This window comes from Microcaecilia unicolor, chromosome 3 (genome assembly GCF_901765095.1).
Source record: "Microcaecilia unicolor chromosome 3, aMicUni1.1, whole genome shotgun sequence".
NCBI lineage: Eukaryota > Metazoa > Chordata > Amphibia > Gymnophiona > Siphonopidae > Microcaecilia > Microcaecilia unicolor.
Window position 1 is genome coordinate 528,407,125 of NC_044033.1, and position 19,729 is coordinate 528,426,853.

At 44.2% G+C, this 19,729-nt stretch overlaps 1 protein-coding gene across 1 annotated transcript in view; it reads left to right on the plus strand.

The window, feature by feature from the left end:
- Positions 1-19,729, plus strand: part of FIG4 (FIG4 phosphoinositide 5-phosphatase) — a 416,571-nt gene that overhangs the window by 81,771 nt on the left and 315,071 nt on the right. The window contains 2 exon segments of the mRNA XM_030199197.1: positions 297-448; positions 2,279-2,407. Coding sequence (XP_030055057.1) covers positions 297-448; positions 2,279-2,407 — 281 coding nt within the window.

A 19,729-nucleotide genomic window follows, 5' to 3' on the forward strand; every position in this document is an offset into this window, starting at 1 on the left:
TATACCTACCATATATTTTGGTTCTCCACGGCTCCTCTTCCGTCCTTCCCCTACCTTGGCTCACTGTTGGTATGCAAATAATCATGGCTAAGCTTCTCCCTTTTCAACATTATAACCACTGCTCAGCAAAATGTGTGCTACTATCTCGCCTTGTGGCTGGGCACATGTTGCATCGTACCCAATGGGCAGATTTATCTTTCAAATGGCAAGTTGCACTTTGCATGAGAGGAAGAATCCTAGAAGGAATGCCGCAGTTCTATAATTCCTGCATCTGTAACTTTCCATTTTCTTCCCAGCTACAGCTATGATCTGAGCCATTCCCTGCAGTACAATCTGACCATCCTGAGGATGCCGCTGGAGACCCTGAAGACTGAAACTCCAGCCCAGGCTCGACAGGAAAGCTTTGATATATTTGAAGATGAGGGGCTTGTAACCCAGGGTGGAAATAGTGGGTATATTTTTGCAACTCCATCACACTCATTGATTCAGCATCTTATCTTCCTCTTAGCAATCCTACTGCTTAGACGTACCCAGCCTGCCACTCTGTTGATCAATAAAGTGTCATAATAGCCCTGACTTCAGAAATGATTATGTAGAGTACCAGTTATAATGATGTGAATTTAAACAATGCATTCTGCAGAGCGAATTAATCATCATTAAATAGTAACACTGGGAGGTAATTGAGCATGTTGACATTTTCCAGAAATTGATTTTGCTGCATACCAGTATGAAGCCTGGCTAAGTACTGGGTTTCATCTGTGAGATGTATCTTTGGTGTTATCTGTAGGGTGCAGAGAGATCCAATTATATTATTTCATGTGCTGGAATAGAAATCTAATGACGCGTATGGGAACATTGGTTCTGACTTATACCACCTCCTGTCTGATTGAGGTGTATAGTTCAAATTGCAACACCTGTGAGATATATCTCACATAGTGTAAGAAACATTAAGGCTATCTGGATTAATAATAAAGGGGCCCCTGTTACAAAAGTGCGCTAGCGTTTTTAGGTTGCGCTAAAAATAAATATGCGTTAAATGCTAGGGATGCCCATATATTCCTATGCCCAAGCAAGTATGCTCGGCTTCAGCTCAACTTATCCGACATAGATCCATGTTTCGCTAGATGCTGTTTCAAGGTAGTCTTCTATATTTTATTTTATTTTTCTTACATTTGTACCCTGCGCTTTCCCACTCATAGCAGGTTCAATGCGGCTTACATGGGGCAATGGAGGGTTAAGTGACTTGCCCAGAGTCACAAGGAGCTGCCTGTGCCTGAAGTGGGAATCGAACCCAGTTCCCCAGGACCAAAGTCCACCACTCTAACCACTAGGCCACTCTGGAAACAGCGTCTAGCGAAACATGGATCTATGTCGGTGATACTCAGTCTCCACCGCATATTATCTAATGTGGCTGAAAAGCTAAGTGTTCATTTGAAATTAAAAGATAAAAATGGAGAAATTAGGATATATGATATAAGTAAATGTTATACTAGAAAATCAAAGAAAAATCTAAAAATTGGGATTTATGAGGATTGCGATACCGCCTCTTTCAAAATGCTTGGCTCAAAGTAATTTACAGCCATTGTAGAGGTCGGGTACGCTAATCTGATGATCCCTTGAAAACGCCTCAGTATGTTTAGTTATGTAATGAGGATAAATTGAGCTGAAGCCGAGTATACTTGCTTGGGATTAATTATCACTCCCTTCACATACATAATTGATTATATGCCTATAAAGCACGTATATTCCTTTGGGCATCTCTTGTATTTAGCGAGCGCTAAAAACGCTAGTGCGGCTTTGTAAAAGTGTCCCATAATGATATGCTGTTCATTTGTCCAAAATGCAAGATCAGTACTAAAAAATACAAAAGTCCAGTTTATTAAAAAAAGTGCTTTCTTAGGGGTAATTCTATAAGAGCCGTCAAGCACGTGTACACTCTGAAATGAGCGTTTTCCATGTTAATGCGTGGGGCACATGTTTGTACACGTAGATTATAACATGTTATAATCCGTGCATTTACATGTGCTCTATGGCTGCTCCTGTAAAGTAGGTGTACGTGAAGTGGCTTCTGCTAGTATTTTATTAAGAAAAGCAGATGTCTACTTTCCTTTACAAAATAGGCATCAAATAGGCAGTTTTCTAGCACCTAAATTTATCTGTGACTTCAGATATTTTTTCTTTTAATGAAACTTTTACAGATATGTGTTTTCTACCTCATTGCATTTGGTGACTAGGATGGCTTGAGACCATAAATTTCCTTTTCATTCTTTTTTTTCAGATGTTTTTGGGATTCACAGTGAACCATACATGAAATACGTTTGGAACGGGGAACTGCTGGCTGCAGTAAAAAACACAGTGCATCGTGACTGGCTGTTGTATATTATTCATGGATTCTGCGGCCAGTCGAGTATCCTTCTGTTCTCTGATATCGGTTACAAGCCACTACCATTCTCATCTGCTCTGTTTTCTTCCTTACTGACCTTTTGCTCTGTTTGTCAATAAAGTCTTCTCTCTCCTCCATCTCAGTTGAAGGGGCATAATCGAACGGTGGCGGCCATCTATATGGGGCGGAGCCAACCGTATTATCGAAAAAGATGGCCGGCCATCTTTTCTTTCGATAATATGGTTGGGGCCGGCCAAATCTCAACATTTAGGTCAAATTTAGATATTGCCAGGTTTAGAGATTGTCGGCTTCGGTTTTCAGCCATAATGGAAACCGGGCCCGGCCATCTCAAACCCGGCCAAATCCAAGCCCTTTGGTCGTGGGAGGAGGCAGCATTTGTAGTGCACTGGTCCCCCTGACATGCCAGAACACCAACTGGGCACCCTAGGGGGCACTTCAGTGGACTTCAAAAATTGCTCCCAGGTGCATAGCTCCCTTACCTTGTGTGCTGAGCCCCCCAAAACCCACTCCCCACAACCCTACACAACTACCATAGCCCTTATGGGTGAAGGGGGGCACCTACATGTGAGTACAGTGGGTTTTGGGGGGGGGGGTTTGGAGGGCTCAACATTTACCACCACAAGTGTAAGGGGGGGGGGGGGGTTGGGCCTGTGTCCACCTGCCTGAAGTGCACTACACCCACAAAAAACTGCTCCAGGGACCTGCATACTGCTGTCAGGGAGCTGGGTATAACATTTGAGGCTGGCAAAAAAATAATTTTTTTTTTTTGGGTGGGAGGGGGTTGGTGACCACTGGAGGAGTAAGGGGAGGTGATCCCCGATTACCTCTGGTGGTCATCTGGTCAGTTGGCGCACCTTTTTGAAGCTTGGTCCTGAAAAAAAAGGGACCAAGTGAAGCCGACGAAATGCTCATCAGGGCCGGCTTTGTTTTTTCCATTATCGGGCAAAGCCGGCCATCTCGTAACCACACCCCCCGTCCTGCCCACGACACGCATTCGCTACCCTGCTGACACGCTCCCTTGAACTTTCGCCGGCTGTACGACGGAAAGCAGTTGGAGCCAAAATCGGCTTTTGATTATACCAATTTGGCCGGGTTCAGGAGATGGCCGGCCATCTCTCGATTCGTGTCGGAAGATGGCCAGCGATCTCCTTTGAAAATAAGCAGGTTGGTGTCCTACAAGACTCTGTTTTTGGACCTGCTGCTAACTCCCAACCTTTTCTCTTTTGTTTTGCCTCATCCTTTGCTTTCTCATCCCACCCATTTACCTGTATCATTGTTGTATCAGACTGAGTCCACTACCTTTTCCTATAAATTCCTCCCTTTCTCCAAAACCAAATCCAAGGTTTGTTACTTCCTTGTTTCTACAGCCATTTTCTGTCTGCGTTCTGGATTTGTTTCTGTTGACATGTCCATTCAGCGTGGCACACAAGTTGGTGATATCATCCAATGAGATCAGGACAGAGTAGATGTCCCAGAACTCAGAAATGCTGAGTACATACAGCCCTTCCCATGCAGGGGTCTCCTCAGTCTAAAGTTACGTTTTTTCCACTGCCAGCTGGATGTGAAAACTTGTCTCCAACATTGCATTTCTGGAAGGGGGAAAACCCTCTAATTACTTCGTCAAAAAGACAATACCAAACAAATAATGATGTAAAATGAGTTCTTAACAGCTAGTTACTATATAATCACAAAGTCCCATTTAAACCAAGGAGCATAATTTTTAAATTTAGTTTGAATACCAGAAGAGAAAACATAAATACATCTTATGAGTTGCTATCTAATATCAAATAATATTTTCTCTCAGAATAATGATTAAAGGGGGGGGAGTTATCAACGTGGGCTACCTTGAAGATGGGTTATAATTATAATACCACAAGTCATGCTGTTTTAGCACAGGGCCTTGTCTTACGCACTGATACAAGTCGTGCTTCAACAGCACGACTTGTGGTAAAATAACCTCTCTTAATAGTAGCCCACATCGATAACTTCCCCTCCAAATAGGAAGAGGAGGGCTTCAAGGAGTGGAGGAGTGGCCTAATGGTTAGTGCAACGGGTTGCGGACCTGGGGATTCCCACTGGGTTTGATTCCCACTTCTGTCTAACGGTCAGTAGTGGGTTAAGATCCTTGGGAACAAGATTCAATTCCCTCTGCAGCTCCGTGTGACCCCGGGCAATCACGTAGCCCTCCATTGCCCCAGGTACAATATACTTAGATTGTGAGCCCATCTGGGACAGTGCATGTACCTGTATAATTATATGTAAACCCCCTCGATTCGTGCTTCGAAAGAGGCGGTATATCAAATTGATAAACTTAAACTTATAAGCACAACGAGATCTTCATAATCTGATCTAAGGAACAGGACCTCAAGTATCATAAATGTGACCATCCCTGGGAAAAGGTGACTAAAGTAGTGGATCCAAAATGTTGAAAATGGCCACTTTTTCATGCTGTGGGTCCATAAACATTCTGTAAATGTTACAAGTTTGAAGTTCTGTAACTTTTTATTTTGTCACATAAAAGGATAAGGTTTGGGCTGTTATATTACAAATTGTTTGCTCTTAACAGAATCCATTAAAGCCTTATTTTTTGTTTTTGGTGACTTTAGTCACGTCTTCCTAGAGATGGTCACAAATATTTTGCGGCTTTCCTCATAAAGTCCAAGTCGGTTTCTCCATTTGAATCATATCCCAAATTTTCTAAAGCCATCATGGCCTTAATTCAATTCGAATATGTTATTATACAGCTCTTTGCAGAACATAATAAGTGATACTAATAAACTCTATATCAATTATACCCAAAAGAAATATGGAAGGTACCGTTAAAATATGTCTATAATTGTTCTAATGAACTTTCTTACCATTATCCAGGACCACTGAATATGAGGACAGTTTCACCAGCAGCTGGTCAAATACCCTTCTATATCACACCCCCTCCAACAATTAATGGCAATTTTAATCCTTAACTGCTGGGGGAGCTAAATACATTCAGAATTGTATTTTCAGCTGTATGTTCATAAATGAGAGGGATATAGAGCAGGTATTGGCATATTCCATATCATCAAGCTGATCAATCCATAGACTGGTGGGTTGTGTCCATCTACCAGCAGGTGGAGATAGAGAGCAAACTTTTGCCTCCCTATATGTGGTCATGTGCTGCTGGAAACTCCCCAGTATGTTCTCTATCTCAGCAGGTGGTGGTCACACACAGCAGCAGCTCTGGCTAGGCCTCCAAGCCTAATTTTTAGGTTTTGTTGAGTGCCTGGGGTTGAGGGCTCTTTTGAGCAAGTGCAAACCTGGTGGTGCCAGGTCCCTCCTTTTCTCCCCCCTCCCGCTGGCTCCGTTAAAAAAAAAAAATAATAATAATTTTGAACGTCCTTAAAGGCGTTTATTTCGACGTTTATTTAAGCGTCTATTGCAGCTACTCACTGGGACACCAGGTCGTTACAACTCGGAGCGGACAGCAGGTAATTTTTACCTTTTTATAGCGGGCAGGGGGTTCCCCGATTCTTCTCCTCGTGGCATATGGCGTCGGAGGGCGAGGGCGCAAAGGGTCGCTCCCCGGGTCGCTTGAGCGCTTCTAGAGGGGATGCGGGGGTCTTAAAGCCTGATTCGCCCTTGTTGGGTGACAGTTTCGTGACCGATGAATGTCCCGGTCCTTCCTCCGGCATGGCGGGTTTTCCCGCCATAAACGCCCATCCCCCGCTCCTCGCCTCCGCCATCTTGGCCGGCCACGCGGCTCGGACGGCTTCTTCTTGGGCCGCCCTTGAGGTTGGAGACATTAATGCCATGAACGCCCTTAATTTGGGCGACGGCACAGAAGCGGCTAAAGTTAAGAGCCGTTCTTCCCGCGCGGCTCCTTCGCGGAGTTTCGCGCCGGACGCCATTTTGGATGCGCAGCATGTCTCTCCCCCGCTATTGCGAGCGCCGGTTGAGGGTGCGTCTAGGGCTGTTGCCCAGGCTGCGGAAGGGTCCAAGAAAGCACAAAGGCAGACGGTCTGCAAGCTCCAAGGTGGAAAAAGTACAGAGCAGATCGTAAAGAACGTAATTTATTAAACAATTAAAAATATAATAAAAAATAATAATAATATAAATACATATGAAAAGTAAGCCCGACACAGGCCGTGTTTCGCCCAGCAAGGGCTGCTTCAGGGGCTACAAGAAATCATAACATAGATATAATAATTACTCTTCTAAAATCATAATACGGTCACATGTATATTAAAAAAATTAAATATATATATATTCCATAAATACACATGGAAAGAAACATATATCAAGATTCACTATAGATATGTATATGTCCATAACACCAAAACCCACAAACAAAACATCTAAATATATATGTGTATATAGTCAGACACGTATAATAAAACTTAAATATACATGTATATACTAACAAAATCATATTAAAAAATCATCATCACATCCATATGAACTACACATATATATATATATTTTATAAAAAACATATATAATAAAACAAACTACATATATATATATATATTTATTCTTAAAAAGTAGCATAAGAGACTTACAAGAAAATAACATGGAAGACTTACAGTGGGGGAAATAAGTATTTGATCCCTTGCTGATTTTGTAAGTTTGCCCACTGACAAAGACATGAGCAGCCCATAATTGAAGGGTAGGTTATTGGTAACAGTGAGAGATAGCACATCACAAATTAAATCCGGAAAATCACATTGTGGAAAGTATATGAATTTATTTGCATTCTGCAGAGGGAAATAAGTATTTAATCCCTCTGGCAAACAAGACCTAATACTTGGTGGCAAAACCCTTGTTGGCAAGCACAGCGGTCAGACGTCTTCTGTAGTTGATGATGAGGTTTGCACACATGTCAGGAGGAATTTTGGTCCACTCCTCTTTGCAGATCATCTCTAAATCATTAAGAGTTCTGGGCTGTCGCTTGGCAACTCGCAGCTTCAGCTCCCTCCATAAGTTTTCAATGGGATTAAGGTCTGGTGACTGGCTAGGCCACTCCATGACCCTAATGTGCTTCTTCCTGAGCCACTCCTTTGTTGCCTTGGCTGTATGTTTTGGGTCATTGTCGTGCTGGAAGACCCAGCCACGACCCATTTTTAAGGCCCTGGCGGAGGGAAGGAGGTTGTCACTCAGAATTGTACGGTACATGGCCCCATCCATTCTCCCATTGATGCGGTGAAGTAGTCCTGTGCCCTTAGCAGAGAAACACCCCCAAAACATAACATTTCCACCTCCATGCTTGACAGTGGGGACGGTGTTCTTTGGGTCATAGGCAGCATTTCTCTTCCTCCAAACACGGCGAGTTGAGTTCATGCCAAAGAGCTCAATTTTTGTCTCATCTGACCACAGCACCTTCTCCCAATCACTCTCGGCATCATCCAGGTGTTCACTGGCAAACTTCAGATGGGCCGTCACATGTGCCTTCCGGAGCAGGGGGACCTTGCGGGCACTGCAGGATTGCAATCCGTTATGTCGTAATGTGTTACCAATGGTTTTCGTGGTGACAGTGGTCCCAGCTGCCTTGAGATCATTGACAAGTTCCCCCCTTGTAGTTGTAGGCTGATTTCTAACCTTCCTCATGATCAAGGATACCCCACGAGGTGAGATTTTGCGTGGAGCCCCAGATCTTTGTCGATTGACAGTCATTTTGTACTTCTTCCATTTTCTTACTATGGCACCAACAGTTGTCTCCTTCTCGCCCAGCGTCTTACTGATGGTTTTGTAGCCCATTCCAGCCTTGTGCAAGTGTATGATCTTGTCCCTGACATCCTTAGACAGCTCCTTGCTCTTGGCCATTTTGTAGAGGTTAGAGTCTGACTGATTCACTGAGTCTGTGGACAGGTGTCTTTCATACAGGTGACCATTGCCGACAGCTGTCTGTCATGCAGGTAACGAGTTGATTTGGAGCATCTACCTGGTCTGTAGGGGCCAGATCTCTTACTGGTTGGTGGGGGATCAAATACTTATTTCCCTCTGCAGAATGCAAATAAATTCATATACTTTCCACAATGTGATTTTCCGGATTTAATTTGTGATGTGCTATCTCTCACTGTTACCAATAACCTACCCTTCAATTATGGGCTGCTCATGTCTTTGTCAGTGGGCAAACTTACAAAATCAGCAAGGGATCAAATACTTATTTCCCCCACTGTATATAGTATACACCCACCTACACAAAAATCCTTTCAAGTTGGAAAAATGATAAGCAAATTGCAATAATGCACTGTAAAGAAAAAAAGGGGGAAAGGAAAATTATTAAACAAAGAATAAATCAAAAATCAAAAATCAGAAATACAAATAAACTGGTGAAGAGCATATCCTAAAACGGAAACTCACATATGCTAACAATCCCAGTATGAAAAAACAGCTCTTCGAGAGGGCCAAATCAACATAACCTAAAAACATAATGAAAAAATATATATACATGATAATATAAATATTAATTCATATACAGATCAATAATATTATCAACATCATTCTTGTAAGGGGCTCAAATGTGATTTCAAAAAATGCTTACTGACGCGCGATTAAAAATCATATATCTAGTTGCAAAAAGAGTAAAGAGATCATCATTTTATACTGCACAACTCCGATATACGGGTATTACTGCTGCTAATAGTATCGCTAAACAATCGCCATCGGGAAAATTATATCAGCTAAACTTCTTTCATACCATCTATCTAGTTTCTCCGTCGGAAAAATATATATATATATATAGATAGGCTAGGCTTCTATCGGGCGTCTCTGAGGAAGGTAAAAATCCGCAAAATAATATATATATATATCTCTCAAACATCCGGGGTGAGTTACATATCTTATATCAATGGTGATGCAAAAAACCGGCAAACGTCGAAAAAACTCTAATAAGAAATACTTACATCTAATCTATCTGGCGTCTCTTGCCTCCGAAGAAAGCCGAGACACACGCGAACAAAATACAGGAAGTTAAATACTATCGAACGTCTCTGAGGAAGGTTAAAATACGCAAAACAAAATATATATCTCTCAAACATCCGGGGTGAGTTACATATCTTATATCAATGGTGATGCAACAAACCGGCAAACGTCGAAAAAACTCTAATAAGAATTACTTACATCCAATATATCTGGCGTCTCTTGCCTCTGAAGAAAGCCGAAAAACGCGCGAAAAAAATACAGGAAGTTAAATACAGGATCTCCGGGTGAAAGTTCATGGTGTGGTATCACAACCACCGGGGGAAACAACGTGAAAAGAGATGTCATAACTAAACCGAGGGGGTCCAGAGGACAAAAGTATGCACAGCGATACTTAGTTAAAAAGAAAGTATGCTCTGCGATACTTAGTTAAAAAGAACAATAATATATATCGTCTATCTTATGTGACATCCAAATATACAAACTGAAGTATAAATAACAGCGCAAAACGTTAAGAGATAATACCATATAATGCAACAATAAAAAATGAAAATAAAAATAATAATAATAATAAAAAGTCAGAGGATATCTCAGTAGTACTTAAAAATAATGATAAAAGAATTTCTGTGTGGTGGATGTTAAACATATCTATATCAGATCAAATATATCTAATGGTAAAAACGTCTAATATGTAAAAGTCATAAGAAAACCGAAAGGTCTGTCTCAGAATTCAGACCATAGGGATGAAGAGTATTTAAATCATATATAAATTCTTGTTCCTTGCGTAGCAAGTGAATATCAACTGGTCCCCCTCTTAATCTATTCTTATGGACATAGATCACACAAAACTTATATTCTTCAAATCCATGGCCTAAATCAATAGAATGCTGTACCAATGGTTTATCTAAAGATTTCCTTTTTAATGCACTTTTGTGTTCTATGATCCTAGTCTTTAGTTTCCTTTTTGTTTTCCCTATGTAAACAAGGTTACATGGGCATATGGCTGTATATATGACTCCACTTGTTTGACAATTTGTAAACTCATAAAGTTTGATCTCTTTATTAGCTGATTGTATAAATAGATTCCTAGTTTTGACATTTACATTGCACACTGAGCATTTGCCACATGGATAATGGCCACTAGGACGACTGTTTAGTGGTGCATCAATTTCAGGTAATGTGGATGGTACTAAGAGATCTCTAAGATTCTTCTCTCTTTTGTAAGCCACAATCAGTTTCTTTTGTTCAAATACCTCTAAATTAGCAAGCAAATGCCAATGCTTTTTGATAATATTAACAATAGGTTTAGACATATTTGTGTATGGTAGTGTACAAACAATCTTCTCATTACTAATTCTGTGAGCAGGCTTCAATAATATTTCTCTTGAAATGCCAGAGGTTTTTTCTAAACCTTCTCGTATGCATTTTGATGGATATCCTTTCTCTATGAAGCGTTTGGATATATCTTTCGATCTTAGTGTATATGTGCTAGAGTCTGAACATAGCCGCTTTAACCTAAGAAATTGACTATAAGGTAAATTTGTTTTAAGACTTTTGCTATGGCAACTCTCATAATTTAAATATTTGTTGACATCTGTTGGTTTTCGATAGATATCTGTTACAAATCTATTTTGAAAAATACTAATATTTATATCCAAGAAAGGAATACTTTTGTTACTGTAATTTTTTTGATTTGGAAAGGTACAGAGAGTGAGTTGAAAGATTTCTACAATTGTTTAAATACTATGGATGTCAATTTAAAATTTCAAATGAATTACAGTAACAAAAGTATTCCTTTCTTGGATATAAATATTAGTATTTTTCAAAATAGATTTGTAACAGATATCTATCGAAAACCAACAGATGTCAACAAATATTTAAATTATGAGAGTTGCCATAGCAAAAGTCTTAAAACAAATTTACCTTATAGTCAATTTCTTAGGTTAAAGCGGCTATGTTCAGACTCTAGCACATATACACTAAGATCGAAAGATATATCCAAACGCTTCATAGAGAAAGGATATCCATCAAAATGCATACGAGAAGGTTTAGAAAAAACCTCTGGCATTTCAAGAGAAATATTATTGAAGCCTGCTCACAGAATTAGTAATGAGAAGATTGTTTGTACACTACCATACACAAATATGTCTAAACCTATTGTTAATATTATCAAAAAGCATTGGCATTTGCTTGCTAATTTAGAGGTATTTGAACAAAAGAAACTGATTGTGGCTTACAAAAGAGAGAAGAATCTTAGAGATCTCTTAGTACCATCCACATTACCTGAAATTGATGCACCACTAAACAGTCGTCCTAGTGGCCATTATCCATGTGGCAAATGCTCAGTGTGCAATGTAAATGTCAAAACTAGGAATCTATTTATACAATCAGCTAATAAAGAGATCAAACTTTATGAGTTTACAAATTGTCAAACAAGTGGAGTCATATATACAGCCATATGCCCATGTAACCTTGTTTACATAGGGAAAACAAAAAGGAAACTAAAGACTAGGATCATAGAACACAAAAGTGCATTAAAAAGGAAATCTTTAGATAAACCATTGGTACAGCATTCTATTGATTTAGGCCATGGATTTGAAGAATATAAGTTTTGTGTGATCTATGTCCATAAGAATAGATTAAGAGGGGACCAGTTGATATTCACTTGCTACGCAAGGAACAAGAATTTATATATGATTTAAATACTCTTCATCCCTATGGTCTGAATTCTGAGACAGACCTTTCGGTTTTCTTATGACTTTTACATATTAGACGTTTTTACCATTAGATATATTTGATCTGATATAGATATGTTTAACATCCACCACACAGAAATTCTTTTATCATTATTTTTAAGTACTACTGAGATATCCTCTGACTTTTTATTATTATTATTATTTTTATTTTCATTTTTTATTGTTGCATTATATGGTATTATCTCTTAACGTTTTGCGCTGTTATTTATACTTCAGTTTGTATATTTGGATGTCACATAAGATAGACGATATATATTATTGTTCTTTTTAACTAAGTATCGCAGAGCATACTTTCTTTTTAACTAAGTATCGCTGTGCATACTTTTGTCCTCTGGACCCCCTCGGTTTAGTTATGACATCTCTTTTCACGTTGTTTCCCCCGGTGGTTGTGATACCACACCATGAACTTTCACCCGGAGATCCTGTATTTAACTTCCTGTATTTTTTTCGCGCGTTTTTCGGCTTTCTTCAGAGGCAAGAGACGCCAGATATATTGGATGTAAGTAATTCTTATTAGAGTTTTTTCGACGTTTGCCGGTTTGTTGCATCACCATTGATATAAGATATGTAACTCACCCCGGATGTTTGAGAGATATATATTTTGTTTTGCGTATTTTAACCTTCCTCAGAGACGTTCGATAGTATTTAACTTCCTGTATTTTGTTCGCGTGTGTCTCGGCTTTCTTCGGAGGCAAGAGACGCCAGATAGATTAGATGTAAGTATTTCTTATTAGAGTTTTTTCGACGTTTGCCGGTTTTTTGCATCACCATTGATATAAGATATGTAACTCACCCCGGATGTTTGAGAGATATATATATATATATTATTTTGCGGATTTTTACCTTCCTCAGAGACGCCCGATAGAAGCCTAGCCTATCTATATATATATATATTTTTCCGACGGAGAAACTAGATAGATGGTATGAAAGAAGTTTAGCTGATATAATTTTCCCGATGGCGATTGTTTAGCGATACTATTAGCAGCAGTAATACCCGTATATCGGAGTTGTGCAGTATAAAATGATGATCTCTTTACTCTTTTTGCAACTAGATATATGATTTTTAATCGCGCGTCAGTAAGCATTTTTTGAAATCACATTTGAGCCCCTTACAAGAATGATGTTGATAATATTATTGATCTGTATATGAATTAATATTTATATTATCATGTATATATATTTTTTCATTATGTTTTTAGGTTATGTTGATTTGGCCCTCTCGAAGAGCTGTTTTTTCATACTGGGATTGTTAGCATATGTGAGTTTCCGTTTTAGGATATGCTCTTCACCAGTTTATTTGTATTTCTGATTTTTGATTTTTGATTTATTCTTTGTTTAATAATTTTCCTTTCCCCCTTTTTTTCTTTACAGTGCATTATTGCAATTTGCTTATCATTTTTCCAACTTGAAAGGATTTTTGTGTAGGTGGGTGTATACTATATAAGTCTTCCATGTTATTTTCTTGTAAGTCTCTTATGCTACTTTTTAAGAATAAATATATATATATATATGTAGTTTGTTTTATTATATATGTTTTTTATAAAATATATATATATATGTGTAGTTCATATGGATGTGATGATGATTTTTTAATATGATTTTGTTAGTATATACATGTATATTTAAGTTTTATTATACGTGTCTGACTATATACACATATATATTTAGATGTTTTGTTTGTGGGTTTTGGTGTTATGGACATATACATATCTATAGTGAATCTTGATATATGTTTCTTTCCATGTGTATTTATGGAATATATATATATTTAATTTTTTTAATATACATGTGACCGTATTATGATTTTAGAAGAGTAATTATTATATCTATGTTATGATTTCTTGTAGCCCCTGAAGCAGCCCTTGCTGGGCGAAACACGGCCTGTGTCGGGCTTACTTTTCATATGTATTTATATTATTATTATTTTTTATTATATTTTTAATTGTTTAATAAATTACGTTCTTTACGATCTGCTCTGTACTTTTTCCACCAGGCTGCGGAAGTGCACAGTCTGGGGGGGTTTCTCCCCCGAGTTTGTTTTGCTGCTGCATCAGGCCTTCCTCATGCACAACGCTGCCCCTGCTCCCTCGTCTGGTAGAGAGGTTGAGGTTCCCAGAGGTAAACGCCCTCGGGTTGATTCCCAGGCCTTGGAGGAATTTGTCTCCTCCGATGTAGATGAGGGCAGCGTGTCTGAGGTCTCCCAACGGTCCTTTGCGGATTCCTTGGAGGAGACGGATCCCCGCTCGGATGGAGCGGATGACCCCTCTGCAGCGCGGCTTTTTAGCCCAGAGGATTTGCCCAACCTGTTGTTACAGGCCATGGACACTTTGAAGATTTCCTCTCCGGAGGACGTCTCTCCCTCAGCCCCTGTTGGCTCTGCCATTATGCTGGGGACGAAGCGCCCGCCTAGAACCTTCCACGTGCATGATGCCATGCACACCTTAATTTCGGCTCAATGGGATGTCCCGGAAGCGAGCCTCAAAGTGGCTAGGGCTATGTCCCGCCTCTATCCTTTGCCTGAAAGTGAACGGGAGACCTTTCTTTGGCCTACCGTGGATTCTTTAATCACTGCGGTGACTAAGAAAACGGCGTTGCCGGTGGAAGGTGGCACGGCCCTAAAGGACGCCCAAGACAGAAGATTGGAGGCGGCCTTAAGGTCGTCCTTCGAGGCGGCTGCTTTAAGTTTGCAGGCCTCAGTTTGTGGCTCCTATGTGGCCAGGGCGTGCCTGACGATTGTGCAGCGGGCTTCCCCCTCGGATCCTTCCTTGAGGGCTGACTGGCTGGCCCTGGAATCGGGCCTGGCTTATTTGGCAGACTTACTGTATGATGTCTTGAGAGCCTCGGCTAAAGGTATGGCTCAGACAGTCTCTGCGCGGCGGTGGCTTTGGCTGAAGCATTGGTCTGCTGACCACGCATCTAAGTCCCGCCTGGCTAAGTTGCCTTTTAAAGGCAAGCTGCTCTTTGGGGTCGAGCTGGACAAAATTGTGACCGATCTCGGCACGTCTAAGGGCAAGAGGTTACCAGAGGTCAGGGCTCGGGCCAGTGGTGCTCGCCCTGGTAACTCCAGAGGACGGTTTCAGGAAGCCCGTCGGTACCGCCCGGGCAAGTCGGGCTCCTCTGCCCCCTCTTCCTTCAAAAGGAACTTCTCCCCCAAGCAGCATTCCTTTCGCAGAGATCGCCGTCCCGGAGGTGCGCCCTCCGGTCCTCCCCCAGGGTCTCGTACCCAATGACGGGGCCCTGGTCCATGGCCCAGTGCAGATTGGAGGACGCCTGTCCTCGTTTCTGGGCGAGTGGACCAGGGTAACTTCCATATCATCAAGCTGATCAATCCATAGACTGGTGGGTTGTGTCCATCTACCAGCAGGTGGAGATAGAGAGCAAACTTTTGCCTCCCTATATGTGGTCATGTGCTGCCGGAAACTCCTCAGTATGTTCTCTATCTCAGCAGGTGGTGGTCACACACAGCAGCAGCTCTGGCTAGGCCTCCAAGCCTAATTTTTAGGTTTTGTTGAGTGCCTGGGGTTGAGGGCTCTTTTGAGCAAGTGCAAACCTGGTGGTGCCAGGTCCCTCCTTTTCTCCCCCCTCCCGCTGGCTCCGTTAAAAAAAAAAAAAAAAAATTTTGAACGTCCTTAAAGGCGTTTATTTCGACGTTTATTTAAGCGTCTATTGCAGCTATTCACTGGGACACCAGGTCGTTACAACTCGGAGCGGACAGCAGGTAATTTTTACCTTTTTATAGCGGGCAGGGGTTTCCCCGATTCTTCTCCTCGTGGCATATGGCGTCGGAGGGCGAGGGCGCAAAGGGTCGCTCACCGGGTCGCTTGAGCGCTTCTAGAGGGGATGCGGGGGTCTTAAAGCCTGATTCGCCCTTGTTGGGTGACAGTTTCGTGACCGATGAATGTCCCGGTCCTTCCTCCGGCGTGGCGGTTTTTCCCGCCATATACGCCCATCCCCCGCTCCTCGCCTCCGCCATCTTGGCCGGCCACGCGGCTCGGACGGCTTCTTCTTGGGCCGCCCTTGAGGTTGGAGACATTAATGCCATGAACGCCCTTAATTTGGGTGACGGCACAGAAGCGGCTAAAGTTAAGAGCCGTTCTTCCCGCGCGGCTCCTTCGCGGAGTTTCGCGCCGGACGCCATTTTGGATGCGCAGCATGTCTCTCCCCCGCTCTTGCGAGCGCCGGTTGAGGGTGCGTCTAGGGCTGTTGCCCAGGCTGCGGAAGTGCACAGTCTGGGGGGTTTCTCCCCCGAGTTTGTTTTGCTGCTGCATCAGGCCTTCCTCATGCACAACGCTGCCCCTGCTCCCTCGTCTGGTAAAGAGGTTGAGGTTCCCAGAGGTAAACGTCCTCGGGTTGATTCCCAGGCCTTGGAGGAATTTGTCTCCTCCGATGTAGATGAGGGCAGCGTGTCTGAGGTCTCCCAACGGTTTTTTGCGGATTCCTTGGAGGAGACGGATCCCCGCTCGGATGGAGCGGATGACCCCTCTGCAGCGCGGCTTTTTAGCCCAGAGGATTTGCCCAACCTGTTGTTACAGGCCATGGACACTTTGAAGATTTCCTCTCCGGAGGACGTCTCTCCCTCAGCCCCTGTTGGCTCTGCCATTATGCTGGGGACGAAGCGCCCGCCTAGAACCTTCCACGTGCATGATGCCATGCACACCTTAATTTCGGCTCAATGGGATGTCCCAGAAGCGAGCCTTAAAGTGGCTAGGGCTATGTCCCGCCTCTATCCTTTGGCTGTGAGTGAACGTGAGGCCTATCTGTGGCCTACCGTGGATTCTTTAATCACTGCGGTGACTAAGAAAACGGCGTTGCCAGTGGAAGGTGGCACGGCCCTAAAGGACGCCCAAGACAGAAGATTGGAGGCGGCCTTAAGGTCGTCCTTTGAGGCGGCTGCTTTAAGTTTGCAGGCCTCAGTTTGCGGCTCCTATGTGGCCAGGGCGTGCCTGACTATGGTGCAGCGGGCTTCCCCCTCGGATCATTCCTTGAGGGCTGATTGGCCGGCCCTGGAATCGGGCTTAGCCTATTTGGCAGACTTGCTGTATGATGTCTTGAGGGCCTCAGCGAAAGGCATGGCTCAGACAATCTCTGCGCGGCGGTGGCTTTGGCTGAAACATTGGTCTGCTGACCACGCCTCTAAATCCCGCCTGGCTAGGTTGCCTTTTAAAGGCAAGCTGCTCTTTGGGGTCGAGCTGGACAAAATCGTGACCGATCTCGGCATGTCTAAGGGCAAGAAATTACCAGAGGTCAGGGCTCGGGCTAGTACTCGTCCCGGTACCTCCAGAGGACAGTTGCAGGAAGCCCGTCGGTACCGCCCGGGCAAGTCGGGTTCCTCTGCCCCCTCTTCCTTCAAGAGGAATTTCTCCCCCAAGCAGCATTCCTTTCGCAGAGACCGCCGTCCCGGAGGTGCTCCCTCCGGTCCTCCCCCAGGGTCTCGTACCCAATGACGGGGTCTTGGTCCACGCCCCAGTGCAGATTGGAGGACGGCTGTCCTCGTTTCTGGGCGAGTGGACCACAATAACTTCAGACGCGTGGGTGCTGGAAGTCATCAGAGACGGCTACAAACTAGAGTTCTGCCGACCCTTAAAAGACGGGTTTATACTCTCTCCCTGCAAGTCTCCGGTCAAAGCTGTGGCAGTGCAGCAGACCTTGGACAATCTGATCCGCCTGGGCGCGGTCGTTCCGGTGCCAGAAAGTCAGCTTGGCAAGGGACGTTACTCCATTTACTTTGTGGTACCAAAGAAAGGAGGTTCTGTCCGGCCTATCCTCGATCTCAAAGGGGTCAATCGGGCCTTGAAAGTGCGGCACTTTCGCATGGAGACTCTCCGCTCTGTTATAGCGGCAGTGAAGGCAGGAGAGTTCCTGGCATCCTTGGACATCAAGGAAGCGTACCTGCATATTCCCATCTGGCCTCCTCATCAACGCTTTCTGCGTTTTGCAGTCCTGGGACGACACTTCCAGTTCAGAGCCCTCCCTTTCGGGTTGGCTACTGCTCCGCGGACCTTTTCCAAAGTAATGGTGGTCATCGCGGCCTTCCTACGAAAGGAAGGGGTACAAGTCCATCCTTATCTGGACGACTGGTTGATCCGAGCCCCCTCTTATGCAGAGTGCGGCAAAGCTGTGGACCGGGTAGTTGCTCTTTTGAGCTCCCTGGGATGGATCATCAACTGGGAGAAAAGCCAGCTGCGCCCGACTCAGTCCCTGGAGTACCTGGGAGTTCGATTCGACACCCAAGTGGGCAGAGTGTTCCTGCCAGACAATCGGATTGTCAAACTTCAGGCTCAGGTGGACCAGTTCCTAGTAGCCTCTCCCCTTCGGGCTTGGGACTATGTGCAGCTGTTGGGCTCTATGACGGCCACGATGGAAGTTGTGCCCTGGGCCAGGGCTCATATGAGACCACTTCAACACTCTTTGCTGCAGCGCTGGACTCCGATGTCGGAGGATTATGCTGTGCGCCTTCCCTTGGACCCAGCAGTGCGCAAGGCGCTGAGCTGGTGGATGCAGACAGACAAGTTGTCTGCGGGAATGCCTCTGGTGACCCCAGAGTGGATTGTCGTCACGACGGACGCCTCGTTGTCGGGCTGGGGAGCCCACTGCTTGGGAAGGACAGCGCAGGGGCTCTGGTCTCCTGCAGAGGCAAAGTGGTCTATCAACCTCCTGGAACTCAGAGCCATTCGGTTGGCGCTTTTGGAGTTCATCCCGGTACTGGTGTTGAAGCCTGTACGGGTCCTGTCGGACAATGCCACGGCTGTGGCCTATGTCAACCGCCAGGGAGGTACCAAGAGCGCCCCTCTAGCCAAGGAGGCTATGAATCTTTGCCAGTGGGCGGAAGCGAACCTGGAGCAGCTTTCAGCGGCCCACATTGCCGGAGTCATGAATGTCAAGGCGGACTTTCTCAGTCGCCATACCTTGGAGCCCGGAGAGTGGCAGCTATCTGCTCAGGCGTTCTTGGACATCACGAAGCGCTGGGGCCAGCCGAGCCTAGATCTGATGGCGTCATCGGCCAATTGCCAAGTGCCGCGCTTTTTCAGCAGAGGACGGGACCCTCGATCCCTGGGAGTAGATGCTCTTCTCCAACAGTGGCCGACACAAGAGCTTCTCTATGTGTTCCCGCCCTGGCCCATGTTGGGCAGGGTGCTAGACCGGGTGGCAAAGCATCCCGGCAGGGTAATCCTGGTGGGTCCGGATTGGCCCAGGCGTCCCTGGTATGCGGACTTGATCAGGCTCTCAGTCGACGATCCTCTGCGGCTGCCAGTGGAGCAGGGCCTGTTACATCAGGGTCCCGTGGTGATGGAGGATCCCTCCCCCTTTGGTCTTACGGCCTGGCTATTGAGCGGCAGCGTCTGAGGAAGAAGGGCTTCTCAGACAAGGTCATCGCCACTATGCTGAGAGCGAGGAAGCGCTCTACTTCTACTGCTTACGCCAGGGTTTGGCGTATCTTTGCAGCGTGGTGTGAAGCAGGCTCACTTTCTCCCTTCACTGCTCCAATTTCTTCAGTGTTGGCGTTCCTGCAAGAAGGTCTGGAGAAAGGCCTGTCGCTCAGTTCCCTTAAAGTCCAGGTAGCGGCTCTGGCTTGCTTCAGGGGCCGCCTGAAGGGTGCTTCCCTGGCTTCGCAGCCAGATGTGGTGCGCTTTCTCAAGGGAGTTAATCACCTGCGCCCTCCTCTGCACTCAGTGGT